At 51.1% G+C, this 22,905-nt stretch overlaps 1 protein-coding gene across 3 annotated transcripts in view; it reads left to right on the top strand.

Annotated features, from left to right (window-relative positions):
* The first annotated feature begins 2,515 nt into the window (after positions 1-2,515).
* TM7SF3 (transmembrane 7 superfamily member 3) overlaps positions 2,516-22,905 on the top strand; it is a 56,221-nt gene continuing 35,831 nt past the window's right edge. Inside the window, exons 1-6 of one of the 3 annotated variants that reach the window (XM_017343318.4) lie at positions 2,516-2,837; positions 12,550-12,704; positions 17,327-17,477; positions 18,392-18,512; positions 19,686-19,857; positions 22,528-22,705. In XM_017343318.4, coding sequence (XP_017198807.3) covers positions 2,651-2,837; positions 12,550-12,704; positions 17,327-17,477; positions 18,392-18,512; positions 19,686-19,857; positions 22,528-22,705 — 964 coding nt within the window. In that variant the 5' untranslated portion in view covers positions 2,516-2,650. Of the gene's footprint in view, positions 2,838-3,410; positions 3,565-12,549; positions 12,705-17,326; positions 17,478-18,391; positions 18,513-19,685; positions 19,858-22,527; positions 22,706-22,905 lie in introns of those variants that run through there. The other 2 variants (XM_002712696.6, XM_089304724.1) reach the window with 2 other exon arrangements.

Genomic DNA, 22,905 nt, shown 5'->3' with positions numbered 1-22,905 from the left:
GTGCACCCTGGGAAGCAGTAGGTGATGGCTGAAGTGCTTGGGCCCCTGCCACCCACATGGGAGACTCAGATGGAGTTCCAGGCTCCTGGCTTCAGCCTGGCCTAGTCCCAGCTGTTGTGAGATCTGGAGGAATGAACCAGCATATGGGAACTCTCTTTCTCCTTTTCTCTCTCTGCTTTTCGAATACAAGTGAAAATAAGTAAAAATAAAAGTTTCCTGAATGCTGCCTGTAAGTTAACTGCTCCCACACTGTAGAATTGTTCCTTGTGCTTTCCGTGCCGCACGTGGCATTCTGAGTGCAATCACGGTCGTGGTCCCTTACAGGCGGGCAACATTCTGAGAAACACGTTGTGAGGTGACTTCTTTTTGCAGACATCACAGGTTGTGCTCTGTGAACCCAGCAGTACCGCCTCCTTCACACCTGGGTTGCACAGTGCCACTACTGCTCCTCTGGCCGCAACACAGAGCATAAAGTTAAATCAAGAGCAACAGGAATTGAAGCCATCACAGACTCTGTAACCTGAGACACTCTAGGTTGCCGCTGCAGCAGACTTTTTTAAGAGGCTGGAGTGCACACTAAGCTGATGATAAACAAGTAATGTTGGGGGCTGGCACGGCACTGTGGTATAGTAGGTTAATCCTCCACCTGCGGCACCGACATCCCATATGGACGCCGGTGCTAGTTCCAGCTGTTTCTCTTCCAGTCTAGCTCTCTGCTGTGGCCCGGGAAAGCAGTAGAAGGTGGCCCAGGTCCTTGGGCCCCTGCACCCATGTGAAAGTCTGGGAGGAAGTTCCTGGCTCCTGGCTTCAGATGGGCACAGCTCCGGCCTTTGTGGCCATTTGGGGAGTGAACCAACAGAAGGAAGACCTTTCTCTCTGTCTTTCCCTCTCACTGTCTGTAACTCTACCTCTCAAATAAAATCTTAAAAAGGGTAATGTTGGTGGATTGCCACTGTCACTTTTGGTGCCTGTATACAACTGGCAGTGCAGGTTTGTTCACACCAGCACCCCACAGTAGGGAGAAAGCGTGTGCTAAAGTGTTAACCCAGCTGCAGGGTCTGGAGGCTGGAGGACTTGTTCAGCTCCAGTGTAACACTGTGGCACTGAGGTGCTGTGTGCTCTGCTGGGACAGCAGCCTCCCTGTGTGGTGTCTGCCTGTATCCACACACCACCCCTCCCCTCACCAGACCATGAGCTATTTGCAGCAGGAAAGGAAGGCACAGATCCATGAAGGCGTATTGTAAAATACCAAGGAAGCCCCATTTTGCAAACATTTACTGCTTCATAAATTGCCTTTGCGCAAACACTTCAAGATCACTCGGGGGCCAGTGTTGAGGCTTGGCGGGAAGAGCCTCGACTACAGTGCTGGCATCCCATACGGGCACCTGTTCGAATCCTGGCTGCTCTGCTTCTGATCCAGCTCCCTGCTAACGGCCTGGGAAAGTGGCGGAGAATGATCAAAGTTCTTGGGCCCCTGCAGCCATTGGGAGACCTGGAAGAAGCTCCTGGCTTCAGAGAGTGAACCAGCAGATGGAAGACTTCCGTCTGCCTCTGCCTCTTAACTCTGCCTTCTAAAACAAATGAAGCCCCCCACGCCGCCCCGCCCCGTGGTTCTACTACGTAGAGATTCCAGGGGTTATGCAGCGAATTCTTCTCGTTAGCCATTTAGGTTGCGGTGGCTGTTTCTCCTATCAACGACACTTTGACGGACCGTTCTATGCACTAACTTTTGCATTTGTATCCGATCGCCACACTTCAATGTAAAAATGGAATCATTACACCAAAGACACAGACCTGATCTTTTTTTTTTTTTTTTTTTTTTTTAAACATTTTTTTTTTTTTTTTTTTTTTTTTTTTTTTTTTTTTTGGACAGGCAGAGTGGACAGTGAGAGAGAGAGACAGAGAGAGAAAGGTCTTCCTTTTGCCGTTGGTTCACCCTCCAATGGCCGCCGCTGCAGCCGGCGCACCGCGCTGATCCTGGCAGGAGCCAGGAGCCAGGTGCTTTTCCTGGTCTCCCATGGGGTGCAGGGCCCAAGCACCTGGGCCATCCTCCACTGCACTCCCTGGCCATAGCAGAGAGCTGGCCTGGAAGAGGGGCGACCGGGACAGAATCCGGCGCCCCAACCGGGACTAGAACCCGGTGTGCCGGCGCCGCAAGGTGGAGGATTAGCCTATTGAGCCACGGCGCCGGCTCACAGACCTGATCTTTGAAACATTTTATTTCTTTGTCACCTTCCCTGGATTTCATCCACTGTGGCGGGCGGGCATGCAGACTCCAACCCCCGGGGTGCGGGAACCGGGAGCAGGCAGGCCTTGGTAGGTAGCTGTGAGGAAGGGGTCGGTTTGTCTTCTCTGTTTCTTCGCAGAGGACCGTTATGCGCGGGAACAGGGGCTGTTGGGCCCCAGCCGAGAGCTGTTCTGTCCGTCCGCGGCGGGGAAGCGCTCGCCGCGGCCTCCCCGGACAGCCCCGCGCGCGCCAGCAGGGGGCGCCCGCCGCCCCGCCCCGCCTCGCCCCGCCCGGGACCCGCCGCCGCCGCCGCCAGCCGCCCGCTCCATCGCCGGAAGAGGCCGCCTCTCCGTGGCGCGGAGGTCGGGCCGCGCCGGGGACCGCGGGGGCTGGCAGGTGCGCGGCGCGTGCCCTCGGCGGGCGATGGTGCCCCCCGGGGTAGCGCTGGGGAGGCTGCGGGGCCCCGGAGCGCGCGGCCGCGTCCCGACTCGAGCTCGGCGTGGGCCCGGCGCGCCGGCGATGGGGCTCCGGCGGCTGCTGGCGCTGGCGCTGCTGGCGTGGGGACGCGGGGTGGCCGCGGGCGCCGAGGCCGTCGGGAACGCCAGCCAGGGTAGGTTATGGCGTGGGACGCGCTCGCAGCGCCGGGTTGCTGGCGCTTTCCCCGCTAGGGTTGGGGTCCGCCTGGATGCGCCAGAACCTCCGATGCGGGCTGTGGAGATGGGCGGGAAGGATACGGCGAGCCGTGTTCGCGTCCTGCGTGGGGTCGTCCCGGCGCTCTCTGGGGCGCGGAGCCTGGCCGGGGGTCCCCGTGACTGGGCCGCGGCTCTCGGGGTGTAGCGGTTCCCTCGGCTCCAGGCTGGCGGCCGCCGCACGTCCGAAGCGCGCGTCGCACCAAGCTGCGGGTCGCGTGCGTTTCGGCGAGGTGAAAGCGCGTCCCCACTGTGGGAGGGAGCTTGCGGTTGCGGCTCTAGCAAACGTGGCGCTCCCGCAAAGCCCGCGTGCAGCGTGAGTGCCAGGATCTTTGCCTGGGACTCAGGCCAGAGCTGAGCCGGGCGATTGTATTTTTGGAATAAAAAAAAAAAAAAAAAATCGGGTTAGCAGCGAACACGCCGCAGGGTGTGCCAGGCGCTCCTCGGGCGCGCTCCGTTGTAATCCTCAGAACTCTGCAAGGCGATGAGTGGCCTCACCTGGCGGCCCAGGGCGCTCGCCGCGCAGCCTGGACCGAGGGGCGGGTACCCCAGGTGCGGGTAAGCGAGCCCAGCCGTCTGCATTTAACACGGTGCTGCTGTGTATTTCACCCTCCTGTCTCAAAATAGCCTGAGGAGGAGGAACAAGAGGTGAGCGACAGAAGCTGAATTTGTCCTTGATCCAGCGCTGGCCCCCCGGAGTCCGGCCGCCTGGGGTCCCCCCATTCTTATTGCTAGGTCACTGCCTTAGTGTTTCATGTCCGGGAATTTTTGCGCCACAACTTGAGCAATAACCTGGGAAATTAGTTTTTTTAAAGATCTATGTATTTATTTGGAAGAGAGATCTTACATCTGTTGGTTCACTTCGCAAATGGCAGCCGCTGACTCCTGGCCAAGCCAGGAGTTGCAGCTGGGTCTTCCACGTGGCTGGCAGGGTTCCGAGCGCAAGGGCCTGCCTCTGCTGCTTTCCCACACTGTTAGCAGGGAGCTGGATCGGAAGTGGAGCAGCCAGGACTGGCACTGGCACTCCACTGTGGGATGCCCGTATCACAGTTGGCGGCTTAACCTGCACACAGCAGCCAGGCCAGAGAAATTAGTATTTATTTCAGGCACCCTCCCCCCTTCTTTGATGGCAGCCCTGATACCTCCCTTTTTGTCACTGTGTTCGTTGCATGAGTGTTACTTCTGCACAGGGAAGGGGTGGCATGTGGTAACTGAACTGCTGTGTGATGGCAAAAGCTGATGGTCTCTTGGCCGGTGTTGTGGTGTGGTGGGCGGGGCTGCCGCCTGCCGTGCTGGCATCCCATATGGGTTCCAGTTCGCGTCCGGCTGCTCTACTTCTGATCCGGCTCTCTGCTGGGGCCTGGAAGGGCAGTGGAGGATGTCCCGGGTCCCTGGGCTCCTGTGTCCGCGTCCAGTGGTTGCTGCCATTCGGGAAGTGAACCAGCGGATGAGGACCTTCTCTCTCCTCCCACCCTACCTACCTACCTACCTACCTATCTCCTACCTCCTACCTCTCTACCTCTCTCTGTCGGCCTTTCACATAAGTGAATAAATATTCTCTACAGCAGCAGATAAAAATCAGAAAACAAGGAAAGATTTAGTTCAAGGCTTGCAGCCTCCTCTTGAAAATGCTTGGATTCTGCTCTGGTCTGAACCGAAGAAATCGAGCAGCTGTGGTGACTGAGGATTTATCGGTCACTGCACAGTTCGAGTAGCGACTTGAGTGCCCAGTGAATCTTGGACAGAGGCAGATCTGGACTCCGTACGTCTGCGGCAGGTGCAGTCTGTGGCGTGCTGGGCATGCAGGAGAATTGGTCATTTAAACAGTTTTCCCTTTTCTTGTGGTTTCCATCACTCAGCATGTTAATACGTAGGACATGGTGAGCAGGGTGTCGTGGGGACCTTCCACGGTGTGTCCTAGTGCTGTAAGAAGGTGGCGGGCGGCGGCTGTGACCAGCAATCTCTCTCTCAAATGTGTCTGAGAGGTGGGATGTGCGCTTGTGTTTCCTTTTGGCCTTTGAGGCTGATAAAAATTCCTCAAAAGGTGAACATGCGATTGGGAGGGGTCGTCCAATGCCAGCCAGTGCAAGCAGCTGAAGCAGTTTTCCTTCTGACGCGCTCCTGGTAGGGAATTAGACTACATGTTCACAGGTCTCTCCTTGAATGTGGTTGTTGTTTCTAAGCGTGAATGATGGGGATGTTGGAGGTAACTTGTTAAAAAATGTTTGAGAGGCAGAATTAGAGACAGAGAAAGAGGTCTTCCATCTGTTGGTTCACTCCTCAAATGGCCACAACAGCTGAAGCCAAGAGCTTCCTCCAGGTCTCCCATGCAAGTGCAGGGGCCCAAGCACTGAGGCCATCTTCCACTGCCGTCCTGGGCCGTAAGCAGAGAATTGGATCGAAGAGGAGCAGCTGCGACACAAACTGGCCCCCATATGGGATGCTGGTGCCGCAGGTGGAGGCTTAACCTCCTATTCAATAGCGCTGGCCCCGGAAGTAAATTATAGTAAACAAGTAAGATGCAACAGTTGGGGATTTTTAAGATTGCTGGATTAGGATACGGATGTTCTTTTTAGACTGGAAAAGTGATGCTGCAAAAGAATGGGTATGGAAAAATAAGAGAAAGACTTGTCCAGGTCAGATGGCCAAAGAACATTTTTTTTAAAGTTGCATTTACCTATTTATTTGAGCGGGGGTGGGGAGCGCACCGGAATGCGACCCCGCATCTGTTCCTTTACTCTGCAGATTCCCCGTCAGTTGCAGGGGGGAGCTGGGAACTGTATCAAGTCTCCCATGTGAGTGTCTGGGTCCCAGCTGCTTCCCGTGGAAGCTGGAGTCAGGAACCCGGAATCAAACCCTGGCACTTCAATGGGATGTAGGTGTCTTAACTGTTGGGCCGAAGGCTTGCTTTACGAAAAATATTTCTGGCAGAAAAAGTAGGCCTTGCTTCTGGAGGAGAGCGGCTGGCTGAGTCAGTGCCTCACCCGGTGCTCGCCGTTGGCGCTATATGGTCATGTGAGGCGCTGCCTTTTTTCCTCCCACTCCCGGGTCACAAGACATAATTATGCCTCATAAAGTGCATCCAGTGAGTCGTTTTCCAAATGACTTAGAGGTGAAGTTCCTGTGAACTTCTTTGTGATGTGTCTTGAGTTTGTGTCTTTTGCCAAGTCTGTTTTTGTGAGGAGTTAAATGCCATTCTTCCCACACTTGCAGTGTCTTCACTCATTTTCTTTGAAAGACAGAGTACCCACCTCTTCCGTGCTCTGGTTCACTCCCAGAATGTTGGCAACAGCTGGTGCTGGGCCAGGCTGAAGGCAGGGGCCCGGGTCTCCCACGTGGATGCTGGAGACTCAGCCACTTGAGACAGCACCTGCTGCCTCCCGGGAGGAACCTGGATCAGAAACACAGGAGGCAGGACTCGAACCAGGCACTCTTATTTAGGACGTGGGCGACCCAAGTATCTTTCCTGGTCAGTCTATGGAAATCTCTTTCTCAACCTGGTGCTAATGAGGTGCCAGGCATTTCTATGAATGCCCGCTGTGTGCATGTGTGTGTGTCCCCTTCTTGCCAAGAGCTTATTTGCAGACTGATTCTGAGGATCCCTGGCTCCTGTTTACTGAGCTGGGGAGGTGAGGGGTGATCTCCGAAGCGTTGAAAAGCTAATGGAAGTTAATAATGGGTTTCATTGTGTTGCGCTGGGCAGTTGCAAGCTCCAGTCTTTGGAGACTTGCAGCAGCCACCTGCTGTGTGAGACAGCTGTCTCCGGTTTGCCTGAGGTTTGCCTGAGGTCCTGTAGCACAGCTGTCATTCTGTAGCCACTTACTGCGTTGGGCACCTCAGCATCGCACATGCCCAAGCCCTGCCCAGCCAGGGTCAGCCTACAGCTGGCTTGGTTCAAATGTGATCTTCTGTAACAATTGTGAAATGGCTGTTGGGCTGCCAAGGTATTTTCTCACACAAGTTAGGTGAAGGATAACTAGACTAGAAGAAAATGCAGTTATTTTCCCCCCGATTCATTACCATGGTGTTAGCAGTAGCAGCATCTGGAGAACTTTAAGAAAATATATTGTTTAAGAGACATCTAGAAGTTGGAACTCAGAAGAAAAAAATTTATAGTGACACCAACATACGTCAGATATTTAGGGTTCATGGTAATGAAAAATGTTAAGACATCTGCAGAGAAAAACTCTACAGCATTTTGAAATAAATTGAAAAACCAAATAGAGAAGTATCTCAAAATCATAGATTTAAGCATTCTGTGTTTTTTGTAAAGATTAATTTATTTCAAAATCAGAGTTCCACAGAGAGAGGAAGAGACACAAAGATCTTTTATCTGCTGGTTCACTCCCCAAATGGCCACAGTGATCAGAACTGGATGCATCCAAAGCTGGGAGCTTCATTTGGGTCTTACACATGGGTGCAAGGGACCAAGTTCTTGGGCTATTTTCCCAGGTGCGTTAACAGGGACCTAGACCAGAAGAGGAGCAGCCAGGTCTCAAACTGGCGCCCATATGGGATGCTGGTATACTAACCAGGTGAAGGCTTAACCTGTTTTGTCACAACACAGGCCCCAAACAATCTGTTTTAAAGATAGCATTTCTCCCCCAACTGAATTTATTCTTTCAGTGCTATCTCAATTAAAATCCTTTCAGGCTTTCTTTTGCGGGTGTGTGTGGGGGGGCATTGACAAAGTGATTTTCACAAGGTATATGGAAATGAAAAGGGCCAGAGGTAGTTCTGAAGAGGAGAACACGCTTGGGGCAGGGATGAAGGTGATGTAATACTGGTGTGAGGACAGATAAGCCAGTGGAGCCCACTGACCCTAGGACACATTCTCACTGAGTCCTGTGAAGGGAAGCAGCCACGAGAAGGTGGGGTTTTAACAAAGGTTCCTGTCAACTAGAAGCCAAGGGAAAGTGAACCCTGACCCCTGCCTCACATTGTACATAAAAACCAGCATGAAAGGTGAAATAAACTTCCAGATGTCAGCATGGAGAATGCATCTTTGTGATCGTGGAATAGGTTGGGCAAGTTTTTATTATTTTAAATGACATGGAAACAATCATAAAGGAAAAACTTGGAAAACTGGACTCTATTAAAACATGTGTTAACATGTGAGACGGGAGGGAGATAATTGTGCACATTTCCAGTAGAATACTGGTGTGTGATGTGGGAAGAACTCTGAAATTCAAGGATGACCTGATTGTAACAATGGGCAAGGTGCAGATCCTGTGCTGTGGTGTACCGGGTTAGGTCGCCACCTGCAGCACCAGCAACCCATATGGGCACCGGTTCCAGCTTCCTGCTGATGGCCTGGGAAAGCAGCAGAAGGTGGCCCAAGTGCATGGACTCCTGCAACCCACCTGGGAGACTGGGAAGAAGCTCCTGGCTTCAGTCTGGCCCAGCCCTGGCTGTTGTGACCATTTGGAGAGTGAACCAGCAGATGGAAGTCCTCTCATTCTCTCTCTAACGCTGCCTCTCAGGGCAGAAGGGGCCGGCACTGTAGCTCACTTGGTTAATCCTCCGCCTGTGGCACTGGCATCCCAAGTGGACACCAGGTTCTGCTCCCAGTTGCTCTTCTTCCAGTCCAGCTCTCTGCTGTGGCCCGGAGAGCAGTGGAGGATGGCCCAAGTCCTTGGGCCCCTGTACCCGCATGGGAGACCAGGAGGAAGCTTCTGGCTTCGAATCGGTGCAGCGCTGGCCGTAGCAGCCTTTCGGGGAGTGAACCAAAAGAAGGAAGACCTTTCTTTCTGTTTCTCTCACTGTCTATAACTCTACCTGACAAAAAAAAAGGGCAGAAAACCTGAACAGACACACAGAAAGGAAATCCAGGTAGCCAGTAAGCAAAACAAAAAGCTCTTGACATCTTTAGTAATTAGGGAAATACGAATTCAGGTCAGATACCCTTGAAGCCCCAGCAGAGCCCTCTGATGACACCAGGTGTGCTGAGTATGTCCCTGGGCGGGTAGCTGGCAGCACTTACTAAAGCTGAGCACGAAATTATTCTATTACCTGAAAATTCTACTTGGAGCAGAAATGTGTACATCTGTGCACCAAAAGGCAGGCACAGAAAGTGCGTGGAGTTAACCAGGAACAATCCAGTGTGTTAGCCGTAGGGGAGAGGCAGTGTGGCACCTCCACTGCATGCGGGACACCACAGTGGGGATGCATGAACTGTGCACACTTAGAGCAGCACGACTGAGCCTTACTCATCTTACGGTGATTTTTTTAAAAGGCACACAGAGAAGAACTCTTGTGTAAGTTTCAAGCTGTCATGACTGGAGTGACTACCGGGCTCTCCAGGGCTGGAGTGCTGGTTCTTGATTCACGTGGCAGTTTCATGGGTGTGTAGACTTTGTGTGCTTCTCTGCCTGTTATTTTAATGAATATTTGCTGTTTAATTGCTACCTGGACCCTACCCCAGGCATTCTGATTTAGGTGGTGTGGAGAGTGTCCCTGACAACAGTATTTAAAAAAAAATCACCTGTAGGTCAGAATATGTAACACCCAGTGTATATTACACTTTCCTAATAAGAATAGCTCACGAACCCTGTAGAAAATTTGAAAAATCAGAAAATGTGTAAAGAAAAAATCATTTTTAAATACACCTGTAGAAATACTTGCTCCTACTCCCTCTACTGATTTTCTCTAGTAACCAGGTTTTAAGTAATGTATACAAATACCTCATTTCTCCATTTTGTTACCTGGTTTCCACCTGGTTCTTGCTGCAGGCATTTGGGGAAAGAGGGTGAGTGCGGTGTCATCTTGTAGTTTTCTGGAAGTTTTGACAAACCCTGAAATGTCTGGTGCTCTTCCTGAGAAAGAAGTCACAAGCAGAGACCACAACTTCAGTTTTTTGGTCCTGATCACCATGTATTCCCATGTGGACTGTTTGTTTTCATATCTGAATTGCTTAAGCTGAAACAAGGCTGTTATCTGCAGTTGCACTGATTAACATCAAAGGCCATCTGTTAGACAGTTGCAGCAAGGACCTGGTCAGATGAGTTTATTATCTAATGTGGATACTTTGTTTAAAAAAAAAAAAATACTTGTTTTTTTATTTGAAAGGCTGTGTTACAGAGAAAGGGAGGGAATAGTCCATCTGCTGATGCATTCCATAGGTGTCCACAACAGCCAAGGCTGGGCCAGACTAGAGCCAGGGAATCCATCCAGTCTTTCATGTGGCTGGCCCCCAAGTATTTGGGCTACCTTCTACTTTCCCAGGTGCATTAGCAGGGAGCCAGATCAAAAGTGAAACAGCCGAGACTCAAACCAGTACTCCAACAAGGGATGCAGGCATCATAAGCTGTGGCTTAACTAGTTGTGCCACAATGCTGGCCCTAGCATACATACTTTTTTTAAAAAAAGATTTATTTATTTTATTTGAAAGTCTGAGTTACACATACAGAGGTCTTCCATCTGCTGGTTCACTCCCCAGTTGGCCACAATGGCTGGAGCTGTGCCGATCTGAAGCCAGGAGCCTGGAGCTTCTTCTGGATCTCCCACACGTGTGCAGGGGCCCAAGGACTTGGGCCATCTTCTACTGCTTTCCCAGGTCGTGGCAGAGAGCTGGATCAGAAGTGGAGCATCCAGGACTCGAACCGGTGCCCATATGGGATGCTGGTACTACAGGCGGCGGCTTTACCCACTATGCCACAGTGCTGGTCCCCAACATATATACTTTCTAGAGTATTCTTCAAGAAACGATTCTTCCTGTAACTGTCTTATTCCTGCTAGAATGCTAACAGCCTCTGTTGGTCATTAGGAGATTGATTGAAAATTGTGGTTTGTACACAGAATTGAATCTTAGATACCTTCTAAAATGGTAAAGCTAGACACATCTATGTTGACATGGAGAGATATTGAAGACTTAGGAAATGGGCTACACCAAACATGTATTCCTCCCCCCATTTACATGGATACATGTCTGTGAGCATCTTCCTAGGTCCTAAAAGACTTGCCAAACAGAAGTGATTTCTACACGGTGTTCCTACTGGAGGAGATAATGTTTTCTACACATTCTAACTTTAAAAAACAACTTTCTGGCCGGCACCGCGGCTTACTAGGCTAATCCTCCGCCTTGTGGCACCGGCACACCGGGTTCTAGTCCCGGTCGGGGCACCGGATTCTGTCCCAGTTGCCCCTCTTCCAGGCCAGCTCTCTGCTGTGGCCAGGGAGTGCAGTGGAGGATGGCCCAAGTGCTTGGGCCCTGCACCCCATGGGAGACCACGATAAGTACCTGGCTCCTGCCATCGGATCAGCGTGGTGCGCTGGCTGCGACGGCCATTGGAGGGTGAACCAACGGCAAAGGAAGACCTTTCTGTCTGTCTGTCTCACTGTCCACTCTGCCTGTCAATAAATAAATAAATAAAACCAACTTTCTTCTAAAATAAAATGTGAAGGGTGGGCATTTGGTTTAATGGTTAAGGTGCCACTCAGAATACTCACATTCCCTACTGGAGTGCCTGGCTTCATGGCCTGGGTTGGCTCCTGATTCCAGCTTCCTGCCAATGCACACCCTGGGAGGCAGCTGGTAATGGCTCAGGTAGTTGGGGCCCTGCCATCCGCATGGCAGACCTGGCTGCTGGCTTAGTCCTGGTGCAGCCCTGGCTGCTGTGGGCACTTGGGGAATGAACCAGTGAATGGGTATGCTTGCTTACAGTACCCCACTGTCTCTGTCTTTCAAATAAACAGTAACTCACTAAATACACTTGTTCCACTCTGGGGCTAATTATGAATTGTAGTCTTTTTTTCAGTAGCGCCTTTGCCTCTGTCTTAAAGGTTTTTGATTTCTCAGGTTGAGATGCCTGGCATGTCTGGGAGAGCCTCTGTTGTTTGTGCAGAGATAAACTGGCCTGAGGGTGGGGTGAGGTGGGAGCCACGTGGAGGAAGCAGCAGCCTGACTTAGTGCGTTGTTGGAGAATTAGAGCAGGAAAGAACCAGTGTGGGTATGGGAGAGAGGGCACAGAGAATGGAGGACAGTACGTTCAGCGCTACCAGGTGAGGAAGACGACTCTCGTTCTAGCCTCTTTTATGGTGGACTCTGACCTTGATCCTTAAGCAAACTGAGGGTTCCAGTGCCCTGAAGGCCAGGGTCACCATGGTGTGTGCAGTGCAAACATGTCTGCTGATTTGGTGGCACTTCCTTAGTGAGTTTGGGAGGGCAGTTCCCTTTGACTGGTGAGCAAGTAGAGGCCTAAGGGGATGAAGAAACTTGGCTGCGGTCACACGGTGAACTGGGAATAAATGCAAGTCACCTGCCACTCTCTGGAATTCTCCAGGGGCCACTGTTGTTGCTGAGCTTATAGGTGGTTTATCCCAGAAGTCAGGGGCTCTGCGCCGAAGAGAATTGTTTTTGGTTTTTGACCCTGGGACCCCATCTTCCATTCAAGCGTCCTTGGCAGCTTTGGAGCTGACTTCTCCCATTGCGTTCTCAGTTCCGATGTTTCCGGCTTGGGTGGCCCACTGCACCTTTAACCCTCAGTGTCCCCGTCAGCAAGATGGGGTGGTGACAGTGTTTCCCTCCAGGAGTCTTCCCAAGGATCCAGCTCCTTCCACGTCTGTTTATGAAGGGGGTTTCTCCCGGTTGGTGTTGGAGGGTCCGGTGTTTTAATGCAGTCCCTTTCTTTGTAGGTTTCCTTGAGTTCTCTGTGGGGAAGTTCAGCTACTTGGAGCTCAGCAGAGCTTCTCCAGAGGAAGCTATATTGCGTGATATTTCCAGCAATGTGACCTTTCTCATTTTCCAAATACACTCCCAGTCCCAGAACACAACTGTCTCTTCTTCTCCGGTGAGTATACAGAGTGTTGTCTCCACGCGAACCATTTCTGGATGTTTGAGTCTTAGGTATGGGATGAGCATTAGACGCTGGTGTCTCTCTCTGTTTGAGTTTATGTGTTGAGTTTACAAAAATGGAAACTGGGTCTCGTCAGGCTGGTGATTGGCGACCACGAGGTGAGTGTCCCTGGCCTTTCCCGATGCGATGCGGCAGCTTCTGAGTCAGCAGGGTCGTAGCTGAGTTGGGGGGGGGGGGTGCACGCTTCTCTCTGAGTTCAGGTTTTCCTCCTGAGCTCCCACTTCCGCTCACTCTCGTAGGTCCTTAATGACTTTACACGAAAGCACACCTCCATGCGGTTCCTTTATGTCTAGCTCTCCATCACTGAAGCTAAGGACCATGCATCCTTTGGAGTCTCTGTTGCAGGCAGAAGAGTCACACCCCTCAGGGTGTCCAGCCCTGTGCTGGCTCTAGCAGGGTTAAGGACTCTGTTCGTACAGATGTTAAACCGCTAAACCCCTTAGTCTCAGCCTCAGCTTTGGAAAACTTTTGTTTTTAAATTTGGTTATTTATTTTGTTTGAAAGAGAAGTAGAGATCAGATGTGGTGGGGAGCCATTGCTGCCATCTCCCAGGGTGTGCATCATCGGGAAGCTGGAGTGGGAGGTGGAGCTAGGACTCACACCCAGGCACTCTGATAGGGGAGTGGCATCTTAACCTCTGTACCAAGTGCCCTGCCCCTGGAAACTTTTGTAAATGCCCTGAATTAGCTTAAGCTATTAACATCCTGCCATGTACATAATCTTTTACGAATCTGTTTTAGTTAATTTACATACCTATAAAGTAATAAATGGGTTTCACCCTGTAAGGAGTTACCTACTTCATATTTGTTCTAAGTTTATCTTGCAATATCCTGGAGTTTGGCACACAAAACTGTCTAAACCCAATTCAGGTATAATTTTACATGCATCATTCCTACTAAGTATTTTGTTTTATTTCTGTCTCTTGCTCTTACCTTAATTTTGAAATTGCGTGTGTGTGCACGCGTGTGTGTGTGCATGCTGGGGTGAAGGGGAAGTAAGTTAGTTACTAGGCTGGAAATAGAAGAGTTTAGCCAAGGAGAAAGAGGAAGGAATACGTTGTGTTAATTGTTACAGGCGTTGCTCACACATCGTTTTGCTGGGGCAGATAGAAAACCATGTTCTGTTTCCCAACTTTCTGAGAAAGGAAGAAGCTTCCCGTTCTGGAAGGGGAGTGGGGGCAAGGCTTTCCCGGCGCTGAAGCTGAACTTCACAGTCAGGCTTTTCCCAGGAGACTCGTGAAAGGGCACGCAGATGAGGTCTCTCTCGTTTCCCTATTTTAAAGCTAGCTCTCTTTAAAGTGTTTCTAAATTGGCAAATAATAAAATGACTTCAATCTGGGGCTGGCAATGTGGCGTAGCAGGTTAATTCCCTGGCCTGGAGCACCAGCGTCCCATATGGGCACCGGTTCTAGTCCCGACTGCTCCTCTTCTGCTCGAGCTCTCTGCTATGGCCTCAAAAGCGGTGGAGGATGGCGCAAGTCCTTGGGCCCCTACACCCACATGGGAGGCCCAGAGGAAGCTCCTGGCTTTGGGTCGGCACAGCTCCGGCAGTTGCGGCCAATTGGGGGGTGAACCAGCAGGTGGAAGACCTCTGTCTCTGCCTTTCCTCTCTCTGTGTAACTCTGACTTTCAAATAATTAAATAAATCTTTAAAAAAATTAATAAATGACTTCAATCTTTTTTCTTTTTTTTCCCCCAAAGACAGAATTTTGGAGAGAAAGAGGTAGAGAGAGATTTTCCATCTGCTGGTTCACTCCTCTGTGGCTGCAATGCCTGGAGTTGGGCCAAGCGCTAGCCAGGAGCCAGGAGCTTCTTCTGGTCTCCCACATGAGTGGCAGGGGCCCAAGTATTTGAGCTATCATCTGCTTTCCTAGACGCATTAACAGGGAGCTGGATTGGAAGTGGAGCAGCCAGGACTTGAACCAATGCCCATGTGGGATACTGGTACTGCAGGCCTCAGCTCTACCTGCTATACCACAGTGCTGGCCCCAGTGACTTCCCTTTTAATGGCGTGACTCAGAGACTGAGTTGTGAGAAAAAGAGCAGGTAGGGAAAAGGCATTTGTGGCTTTTGCATGCCTCCTATGTGCTGGGTCAGTGGTTCTGAAGCTCCTGGGACTGTAGACTGCTCAAGTGTATCAGTGTCTCCCAGCAGAACACATACTTTTAAAAAAGATTTATTTATTTGAAAGACAGAATTAGAGATCCTCCATCTGCTGATTCACTTTCTAGATGACTGTGCAACAGCTGGGGTTGAGCCAGGCTGAAGCCAGGATGCAGGAGCTTCATTTGAGTGTCTTACTTGGGTGCAGGGGCCCAATTACTTGGGTCATCCTCTGCTACCTTCCCAGGTGTATTAGCAGGGAGCTGGATTGGAAGTAGAGCAGCTGGGATTTGAACTGCCACATGTGTCAGATGCTGGTGTGAAAAGCCTTGGCTTAACCCACTGTGCCACCCTGCGGGCCCCCAAATATATCATTTTGTTGGGGGGAGGATGAGGAGTCTTCAGAAAGTTCATGGGAAATATGTATTATGAAAAAACTATATATAGGTTGCACAGTTATTTGTTCTGCAACAAACTTATCTTTTTAAGCTTTATTTTCATTTTATTTGAGAGACAGAGGGGGAGAGGGAGCGAGGCAGTAAGACAGAGACCTTCTTCCTGCTCTTCACTCCCCAGATGACTCAGCTGATGGGGCTTGGCCAGGCTGCAGTCCAGCTTGGAACTCAACCTGGGTCTCCCAAGTGGGTGACGGGGTCCCAGATACTTGAGCCGTATCACCTGCTTCCTTCCAGGGAATTTGTTAGCGGGAAGCTGAAGTTGGGAGTAGAGCTGGGCACTCTCCCATGTCGGATGCAGGTCTCCGCTGCTGCACCAAATGCCTTCCTAAGCTTATCTTTAAATTCCATTTTTCAACAGGATTTTGGGAGTGTCTTTGTATGTGCATACCTTCATGAGGGCCTCTGGACGCTGCTTAAGAACTGTGTGCTTGGTGTTCCACCTGGGTCACCTTACAGCAGCTGCGCAGGGTAGTTAAAATGCCCACTGCTGTGCTTGCGTGACAAGATGTCGGAGTAACTAGTAGTGACAGCAGAGGTCCAGGTGACTGGCATCCTGGGCTTCAGTTCCCATGCAGAAGGGGTCTCAGTTGGCCCTTAGTTTTTATCTCTTGCGTGGCCTTCAGTTACTGCTGTTCCTCCCACAGGAAGAGTGTGGCTAGAACTGTACGGGCATGGGGCCCTGGCCAGGGAGAGGAGCGCTCCTGTGCCCTGTGCCCTTGCTTTGGTGCCTGGCACTTTGGGGTTTTTGGGGTCATCCTGCGGTGTTTTGCAGCTGGCAGCTGTTTTGGTTAATATTTGGCTAGTTTTCCCTCGTGCTTGCCTAATTGAAGTCAAGCTCAGACCTTTCCTCCCCATTTCCGTAGTTTTAAGAAAAACTTGGACCCTGTTACCTTTTAGCTTAGCATTTTCTTGATAAAGCTCTCTGCAAGGGGCAAGAGGTGTCTGGCCTGGTAGTTTAGATGCCAGTGTCCCACACCCAAGTGCCTGGGTTTGAGTCCTGACGCTGGCTCCTGACTGCAGCTTCCTGCTGCTCAGGCCCTGGGAGGCAGGGGTAAAGGCTCAGGTAGCTGGGATCCTGCCGCCCATGTGGGAGACCTGGATGGAGCTCCTGCCTCCTGGCTCTGGCTAGGGGCTGGTGTAGGCATTTGGGGAGTGAACCAGTGGGTGAGAGTTCGTTGGTGTCTGCTTCTCTGCCTTTCAACTTAAAAAAAAAAAAAATTGATTTTTAAGGCTGTCTTAGGAGGGGGCATGAGGAAGGATTAGCGAGGGCCATGGGATGCTTTTTTGGCCGCCATCCTGATCGTGGCGATGGCTTCACAGGGGTCTCCACGCGTGAAAACCTACTGAGCAGTTACTCTATGGTAGCTGATGTCAGTTGTAACTCAGTAACTTGCACAGCCGGCGCTCCTCGGGGCCAGGGTTCACGGTTTTGCCTCGTTAGTCTGAGAATGTGACATGACGCAGTGGATCCTTGTGCAGGGGTGTGGAGGGCACCGAGAACCGACTGTGCTGCTCCTGATCGGAGGTCGTTGTCAGCGACTGTGCCTCCCCACATCTCAGGTGCCAGGTTATGGGGGCAGAGCCCTCCTGAGTGGGACCCGCACCCTCACCATAAGAGGTCCCAGAGAGTGGCTTCCCCTTTGCCCAGGAGGGTGTAGCGAGGGCGTGGCTGTCTGCAGCCTGGGTGAGGAGCCGCCCCAGGCCCCGCCCAACCCTGCTGCACCCTTATCTCTGGCCTGTTGTTTGGGAGCCACCCCATCTCTGTCCCAGCAGCCCGAGCAGGCTGAGACAGAGACATGAAATAATTCTCCTTCCAGGAGTATTTGTGGAGCACACAATCTAGAGACGGAAAGAACTCTTCCGTTTCTCCAGGCAGGGCTGCGGCTCTCCCTTTCCTCTGTGAGGTTTGGAGCAGGACATAGACCCTAGAGCAGCTCTGTCGTGCATGCGCTGTGTCCGATTCCCCATCGGTGATGGCGTCTCTTTCTAATCGCAGACTTTCCTGCCCAGTTCCTCGGCCACGGGCACTGACGGAGGGCTGGCTTTCATTCTGACACCGGAGCAGAGTACGTGCTCCTGGTACCTGCAGACTGCCGCGGCGGCGCCTGTGCAGAGTGTGGCCATCCCGCTGTCCTACTCGGAAACAGGTAGCCTTCTGTCTTCGACTCCCTGTCGCTCCCTGGCGTGTGTGACGTGTTGGGGAGGGTGTATGGAAAAGGATCTTATTCGGAACATTTGTTACAACTTGTTTCCTTCTTTTTAAAACAGCTTTTCTACTCTTCCTCACTCTTTGTAAAAGATTTTTAAGATTTGTTTGAGAGGCAGAGTCACAGACAGAGAGGGAGAGACAGAGAGAAAGGTCTTCCATCCACTGGTTCACTGCCTAAATGGCTGCAGTGGCCGGAGTGCGACTGATCTGAAGCTAGGAGCTAGGAGATTCCTGCGGGTCTCCCACGCGGGTGCAGGGGTCCAAGTGTTTGGGTTACCTTGCACTGCTTTCCCAGGCTGTGCACACTGTATTGGAAGTGGAGCAGCCAGGACACGAACTGGCACCCATATGGGATAGACTTACTATGTCATAGTGCTGGTCCCAGATTAACTTTTTTAAACTTATTTGAGCGGCAGAGCAACAGGGAGAGGAGAGACGGAGGAGGAGGTCACCTCTCTGCTGGTTTACTCCCCAGGTGGCCACAACAGGAACCTGGGCTCCATGCGGATCTCCCACGTGGGTGGCAAGAGCCCAAGCGCCTGGGCCGTCCTCTGCCGCCTTCTCAGGTGCATTTGCAGGCAGCGCTCTCGGAAGTGGAGCAGGCGGGACTTAAGCTGGTACCCCAGTAACTGGATGCTGGCGTGGCAGGATGTGGCTTACCTCATTGATGGCAATGCCGGCCGCTACTTCACCCTGTTGGAGCTTAGTACAGGAGACAGTAGGAAACCAGAAGCTCTGGAATAGCATTTACCTTCTGTATGGGAAGTCCTTGTAAGCTCAGAGTTCTGCTTTCCCGAGCGATGGGAATGTATAAGAACTCTTTGTTCAGTCACTTCCCTTTTTCCTCTCCAGATCCTATCCCTGGAGGCTGTAACTTGGAGTTTGATTTAGATATCGATCCCAACATTTACGTGGAGTATGATTTCTTTGAAACCACCGTCAAATTTGCCCCAGCAAACCTCGGCTATGCACGGTACGTTTGTCTGTCTCTCATCCCTCACATTGCTTTGGGATCATCCACAGTGTGTTTGTAAAGTCTGTGGAAATGTGTATAATGAGAAAACTGTTGTGTGGGTTTCTGAACTTATGCATCAAAGTGAGCTCATCTTTTAATCTCATTTTATTTTCTGAAGTACCCTCATACACACCCAACTGTTAGGTAATTCAGCACACTCTCAAATCTGGTAAAAGTGGACAGGCTTGTGTCCTGGGGAATTGATATAATTTAAACTTCATTACCAGTTTTGACCTGTCATTTATCAGTAATAGGTTCCCCTCCATCCTGATGAACTTTGTTTGAAGATCCTGATCTGACTCTCATGTGAGCTTGGACATGCCTCTTCAATTTTAAATGTTTTAAGGATTATATTACTTTAATTAAGAAACTCTGTTGCAATATGTACATTAACAGTAAAGCAAGCTGGCCTTGGAATGCCTCCTGTGTGCCAGCGGTGGTGCTGAGTGCTGTAAGTTCTTTGTCATTTAATCTCAGCAGTTGCATGAAGAAGAGGCCATCGTGCTTAGTGGGGTTCGAGTGACTTGCCAACATGCTCGCAGCTAACAGGCAGCTGAGCTGGCATCTCACTCCAGGCCTGACTGACAGTGTAATCTGGTTATTGAATCAAAACTTCTTCCCGTTGTGCATGTGGGTCTGTTTGGCCTGCCCTAAAAAGGTGGCCGAGACTGGGTGGCTTATACGCAGCAGTGGTATGTGTGCCCCACTGCCCTGGAGGTTGGTGTCTGAGATCAGGGAGCCAGTGCAGATGGGCTCTGGTGAGGGCCCTCCTGGGTGCAGGCTGCTGACGTCTCTCACTGTTGCCGCCCACGCCAGGGGCCTGGTCAGCTCTTCCTGAGGTGTCTGCCAAGGGCCCTGATGCCATGCATGAGGGCTGTATGCTTGTGACATTGTCACCTTCCAGAGCCTCCCACTCCCATGTTGGGGGTTAGAGTTCCAGCATATGACCTTGGAGGGTGACACAGACATTCAGCCCCTATCGATGCATTGCTTTGTCTTCAAATTGCCTAGTGTTGCCCTGCAGAAGGGGAGCTGTGACACTGGAATTGTTCCAGAAGTTTGAACTCGGAGCTTTGGAGGCTGGGGTTGCACCACTAGGGGCTGACATTCGGTTTTGCTGGTTTGCTGTAGGGGTGCAGCTCCTCCGTCGTGTGACGCTGGGACAGGCCAGGACTCCAGGTGGAGGCTGCAGTATGACGTCTACCAGTACTTCCTGCCCGAGAACGACCTTGCCGAGAAAGTGCTGCTCCAGCACCTGCAGAGAATGGCCGAGGTGTCGCAGGTCAAGGCCAGTGCCGTCAAGGTAGTGCCCGTCTCGTGATTTGTGGGGTTGATCGCAAAGGCTTTGGGAGCGTTGAGAGGGTGACGCCACCCGGAGCTGGTGTGTTTGCTGCTTCTTTGGGCCTTCGGGGTTTATTGCTGTTCTCCCTTATTTTCTTAGTATCTTATTACCACACTGGTGGTATTTCACAGTGATGTTGGTGGTTAAGGAGATGCATGTAAAGGGTGCCAAGTTGTAGCTGCAGTCACGCATCTGAGGGGTCCAGACAGTTCACCGGGGCAGGTGTGCAGCTTGGTGATTAACAAGCTCGCTAGGACACCTGCAGCCCCCATGAGTGCCTGGGTTCAAGTCCTGGCTCCAGCTCCTGACTCCAGCTTCCTGCTAATGAAATCCCAGGGAGGCAGCAGTGATGGCTGAAGTGATTGGGTTCTTGCCACCCAGCTCCTGCTATGGCCCTGGTCCAGTCTCAGCCATTCTGGGTGTTTGGGGAGTGAACCAACAGACAGGAGCTCTCTTTGTGTCTCTCAAAAAAAAAAAAAAAAGAAGAAGAAGAAAAATGCATATTTGAAAAAAAACTATGCATTGATTTCAAAATTTCTTTGCAACAAAATCAACTTATCAACTTATCTTCTAATTCCATTTTTCCATGTAGACATAGATGAGAGTAGGTGGTAATTTTTTGTATACTATTAAAACCATTTGATTAAAAACTTCAGAAAAGGTTATACTGTTTGTAGAAAAAAAAAATAAGAAACCACTTAAGGTTATACATATTGTACATATTGGCGTTAATATCAGCATTCTAAGTTGGGGCAGGTATTTCCTCTGACTTCCGGAGTCCCTGTAAACCCTCGGTACCGTAGGTGTGCACCAGGGAGCGGCAGCCTCTGCATCAGCGGGGTGCGGAGTCCTGGTCTGCAGCCCAGAATACAGAATGAGAATCTGCATTTTAGAGGACGTCCTAGGCGATTCCCGTGTGTGGGAACACCTGAGACTCACACACGTGGATCACTGTTTCGAAGGGCAGGATTTTATCCATCTGTCTCGAAAGGAGCCCACTAGAAGCAGGACGTGCGAGGCCACCCTCCGTCTCACAGTTGATGGGTGGCATCTTTCTAGGCTGCTCCAAGGCCTCCCAGGGGACTGATGGGTCGTCAGGTTGTGCAGCAGGAAGACTGAGATTGGGCGTAGGTGCTTGTCGCTGGCGTGGTCCTTGCCTGGTCTGTTGTACAGCTGGCGCTCTTGTTGCTGATTCCCCTAGGATGTCATCGCCCCCACTGGGCATTGCTCCCTTCTGAGAGCCTTAACATGAGAAAACTCACAGTGTTGGCTGGCGTCGTGGCTCAATAGGCTAATCCTCCGCCTTGCGGCACCGGCACACCGGGTTCTAGTCCAGGTCGGGTCACCAGATTCTGTCCCAGTTGCCCCTCTTCCAGGCCAGCTCTCTGCTATGGCCAGGGAGTGCAGTGGAGGATGGCCCAAGTGCTTGGGCCCTGCACCCTATGGGAGACCAGGAGAAGCACCTGGCTCCTGGCTTTGGATCAGCGCGGTGTGCCGGCCGCAGCGGCCATTGTGGGGTGAACCAACGGCAAAAAGGAAGACCTTTCTGTCTCTCTCTCTCACTGTCCACTCTGCCTGTCGAAAAAAAAGAAAGAAAGAAAAAAAAGAAAACTCACAGTGCTTACTCACACTCCAGGAAGCTCTGTTGACAAACTTAATCAGCTGCCTAGTTTGATATAAATTTTTGACATCTTTTTTTATTCTCATGAAGAATATAAAGACTTGCGAAATAGGTTATGTTAGGTTACTTTTTAACTTTCTCACTTTGTATTACAAAGATACTGTTTGCTAGAATATGCAAAAACGCTTGGAGGCTGGAGAGTTTGTCAGGAAGGCGCAGGGCCTGCGGGAAGGACTTGCCCTGGCCGGGCTTGGGATGATGCAACGTCAACAGCAGCAACAAAAGGGATTGTGATTGGCTGTGAGACCTGAGGAAATAGAAACGAGAGGGAGACAGAGACAGAGAGACAGAGAGTCTCCCACGCCGAGGGCAGGGACTAATGCTTTCCCAGGCATATGAGCAGGAAGCTGTATCGGAAGCTGGGTAGCTGGGACTAAAACCAGTCATTCTGATGCAGGTTGTGGATCACAAACAGCACCTTATCCTGCTGTGCCACAACACCTGCCCATTTTTAGATTGTTTAAAACATAAGAAACGGGGCTGGTGCCATGGCATGGTGGGTTGAGCCTCCACCTGTGGTGCTAGCATCCCATATGTGCTCCTGTTTGAGTCCCGGATGCTCCACTTCCAGCTCCCTGCTAATGGCCTGGGAAAGTAGAGGAGAATGGCTCAAATGCTTGGGACCCTGCTCCCATGTGGGAGACCCAGAGGAAGCTTCTGGCTTTGGATCGGCCCAACTCTGACTGTTGTGCCCATTTGGGGAGTGAGTGAACCAGTGGATGGAAGATCTCTGTCTGTCTGTCTCTGTCTCTATATCTCTGCCTTTCAAATACGTGTCTTTAAAAAAAAAAAATAAAAAAGAAAACATGTTTTACTTGTTCCTGTTTGCATTTATGCATTTCTTATATGTACTCTATTGATATTTAGCACTATACGAAAACATTGGTGGGGTTAGAATAGCTTTTAAAAAAAGAATCCAAACAGTAATCACGTGTAATTTTCGGCTTCAGGTGGTCACCCTGACAGCTGACGATAAGACAGAAGTTTCCTTCTCCTCCATCCGGGGACAAGGTGTCATTTACAACGTCATCGTCCGGGACCCATTCCTCAACTCCTCCGCTGCCTACATTCCTGCCCACACGTACGCTTGCAGCTTTGAGGCTGTGGACGGTGGCTGTGCCTCTCTCGGTGAGTGGATGGATCTGAGCCTCTTGGCCTGGCAGATCTGAGTCAGCCATTCCCGAAGTTTGCATCCATTCAATCCTTCATTCATTCAGCAAGTGCCCAGTGAGCCTTCCCATCATCTGCTCTGAGGGGTGGGCACCGGAATATAATTGCAAAGAAAACAGCCTGAGCACTTCCGCTCCCCCCCACCCCGGGCTTTTGAC

The sequence above is a fragment of the Oryctolagus cuniculus genome, chromosome 9, assembly GCF_051225735.1.
Source record: "Oryctolagus cuniculus isolate XC-2025 breed Fujian yellow rabbit chromosome 9, ASM5122573v1, whole genome shotgun sequence".
In the NCBI taxonomy this organism is placed as follows: domain Eukaryota; kingdom Metazoa; phylum Chordata; class Mammalia; order Lagomorpha; family Leporidae; genus Oryctolagus; species Oryctolagus cuniculus.
This window is presented reverse-complemented; position numbering and strand designations above follow the sequence as displayed.